Source organism: Musca vetustissima, unplaced genomic scaffold (genome assembly GCF_032173495.1).
Source record: "Musca vetustissima isolate MV318-11 ecotype Yass unplaced genomic scaffold, APGP_CSIRO_Mvet_v1 utg159212, whole genome shotgun sequence".
NCBI classification, from domain to species: Eukaryota; Metazoa; Arthropoda; class Insecta; order Diptera; family Muscidae; genus Musca; species Musca vetustissima.
In genome coordinates, this window is record NW_026885622.1 from 64,792 (window position 1) to 67,866 (window position 3,075).

Sequence of the window (3,075 nt, forward strand, 5' to 3'; positions counted from 1 at the left end):
TTAAAATTAAAAAAAAATAAAATAAATTTGACTTTCTTTTTTTAAATCAATTCATATAGGTGTATATGTATATACTAAATAATTTATAGATAATTTGGTGAGAGAATGTTAATTTTCGGTGTATTTTTGTTTCCTATATACATATTTGCTCAGCAAAATGTTACAAGGGGAAGTAGGTGTGAATGTGTGTGGTGAAGGACAAATCAAAATCTAATTTCAAGTTTTTACAAGATTGTAAAGCATTAGTATCAAAATAAAAATAATATTGTTTAACGATAAATTAAAATTAAATATATATGTATATTGTATATCAAAAAAAAAAATAATCTCTGATTTTTTATATAAGGCAGTTTTTTCTTTCAATTTAATGTTTGTGTTTTTTTCGATTTTTGTAAGATATCATTTTTTTCAAGTTGTATACCATTTTTTGTTGTGGTTTGTTTACTTATTTTATAGATTTATGTTTTTGAATATCTTACAAACTAATTATGCACCGGCATTGGCAGTTGTCCAAGTAAATTATTGGCAAATTGTGAGTTATTAAATTTGAAGTGTCTTTTGTCGTAGAATTTCAATAGGGCCGGTGAATAGGGATGATTCTCTTTCAAGTGAATATAATGAACCTCTGGTTCGCAGGTGGTGTGGCCACATTCCTCGCAGACATACATCTAAAAAATAAATAAAGAAAAAATTGATAAGTATTTTCAATGGTATAAAAATGATTTTTAAATTTTAAAAATTTTTCTTTAGAGGATAACATAAAAGGGACTTTCTTAAAAAATAGGGTATACCATAAGGTGGAGAGTATATAAAATTTGTCATTTCCTTTGCGATACATTGAAATATTCAACGGAGATCCCACATAGATAGAGTTCGCAATATTTAAGATAGAGCTCTGAAATTTTGGTGTTGCAAAGGGAATATATCGGTCCATGTTTCAGGGTAGCCTCCATATAACGGTACCACTCAATATTCGGTATCTTGGTCAACCGAATTGCCTGTAATTTGGTATTTTGGGTTCTCATTGGGTAACAAATCTTACTACCAAAATTTATTAAGATTGACCCATGTTTCAGGATAGCCCCGATATAACGGTACCACGCAATATTCGGTATTTTTTGGGATTTTGATCTCCATTCCAAAAATTACTAATATTGACCCATGTTTTGGTTACTTGACGATTTTGGTTACTTTTTTGAACCGAATTGGCTGTAATTTGTTATTTTGGGTTCTCATTGTATAGGACATCTCCATACCAAAAATTATTTATATTGACCCATATAACGGTACCACCCAATATTCGGTATTGTGGCGATTTTGGTCACGTTTCTCAACCAAATAGGATGTAAATTGGTATTCTGTATTCTCATTGGGTATTTAATCTCACTACTAAAAAATTATTAATAGTGACCTATGTGTCAGAGTAGTCATCTTTTAGTGACACACCCCCAATATTCGGTATTTTGGAGATTTTGAACACGCTTTTCAACCGATTTGACTGTAATATGGTATTTTGTACCCACATTGGGAGTCAAATATCATTACCGAAAATTATAGAATTGATCCCCGTTTTGGTATAGCCCCATGTAACATTGGCCCCACTATTCGGTATTTTGAAAATTAAAAACATGTTTTTGCCCACGTCTTTTTCTGTATGTTCAAACCCCTATCAGTTCTCACTTCAAGAAGAAAAATAATTAAAAAGAAAAACAAAAATACTATTTTTTGTCAACATCTACTTACCTTAGTCCGTCTCTCCTTATACGCATACTGATGCTGTACACTGTGCACCTTCAAACAGTGCGATTCCAATGAACATCTTTGGGTAAAACTCTTCTCACATAAATTACACTTGTACGGACGGACACCGGTGTGGGTGCGAGTGTGTCGTTTCAAATCGAATGTATCATTGAATCCTTTGCCACAGAACGTACACAAATAACGTTTAATTTCCGAATGACATTTCATGTGACGATTCAAGAGACGCTTCAGTGAAAATGATTTCAAACAAATGCGACAAACGAAATTATTAGATTCTTGGCTATTTTCACTATTGCTACTGGGATTACTACAATTGCTGCTGCCGTTCATGCTGCTGGCACCTCCGATGCCACTGCTGGCATCTGCGATAAGTGATGGTTTCTTCATATCATCTAAACAATCAATACTGCGTATACGATGATGATGATGGCCATGGGTATTTTCAATGGCCAAGGGGTTCTTAATGCCATGACCGCCATTGACAAATTCCAATTGAACCTCTGGCGGTAAGCCCAGCTGTAAAGAGAAAAGAAAATAAAATATAAAAAAAATTCTTTACAAAATAATTAACAGCACATATATAAAACATATTTACAAAAGGTTACGTCGAATTATCGCAGTCAAAATTGGAGTGAAGAAGGTGCGGTGTGTTAGGGCAACGAAGTCGTAATCTATAAAGGTCAGCAGCAATGTGACCAAAAAATAAATGGGTATTTTTGTAAACTACTATGCAATTTTCAAATATAATTTGAATTGGGATTTAAAATCTCTGATATCAATTTAAAAATAATAATAAAATATTTAGTGAAATCTTAAAATCAATTCAAATTTAAATAAAATACATTAAATTAAAATGACATATTCTAAATGTATAAAAAAATATTTAAAGTTTTAAAAACTTAAAAGCAAATAATTTTTAAACCCTTTTAATTTTCAATATTTAATTTTTTAGAAAATTCCAACATGTATCCCTTCAAAATTATATTTAAAAATTGCATAGTCGTTTGCATAGCATGGAACAAAGTCATTAAATTTCATAAATTAAAAAAATAGTAACTATTATTTTTTTAATAAAAAAATAAAAAATTAAAATTTCTTTTCAAAACAAAAAATAATAATTGGACAATGCTTACCCGCTGCTGTAGCACTTTGCTTTCATGCAGCTTAGCAACAGTGGGAGAAGTTAAATTTAGAGAAGCCGCAGCGGCAATTAAATTTAAAGAACGTTTTTGCTTACAACGAACAAGTGGAGGAGGACGACGATGACGAACAATAATTATTGGGACTTACACTTTGTATTATCGGTTTGGTATC

At 31.2% G+C, this 3,075-nt stretch overlaps 1 protein-coding gene across 1 annotated transcript; it reads right to left on the reverse strand.

The window, feature by feature from the left end:
- Positions 1–445: 445 nt before the first annotated feature.
- LOC133332848 (transcriptional regulator ovo-like) lies at positions 446–2,277 on the reverse strand (the record flags this gene model as incomplete). Its single annotated transcript, XM_061541218.1, has 3 exons — positions 446–668; positions 1,744–2,102; positions 2,178–2,277. Coding segments are annotated over 3 exons (645 nt in total), but the record flags the coding sequence as incomplete, so codon positions are not given.
- Between the last annotated feature and the right edge of the window lie 798 nt (positions 2,278–3,075).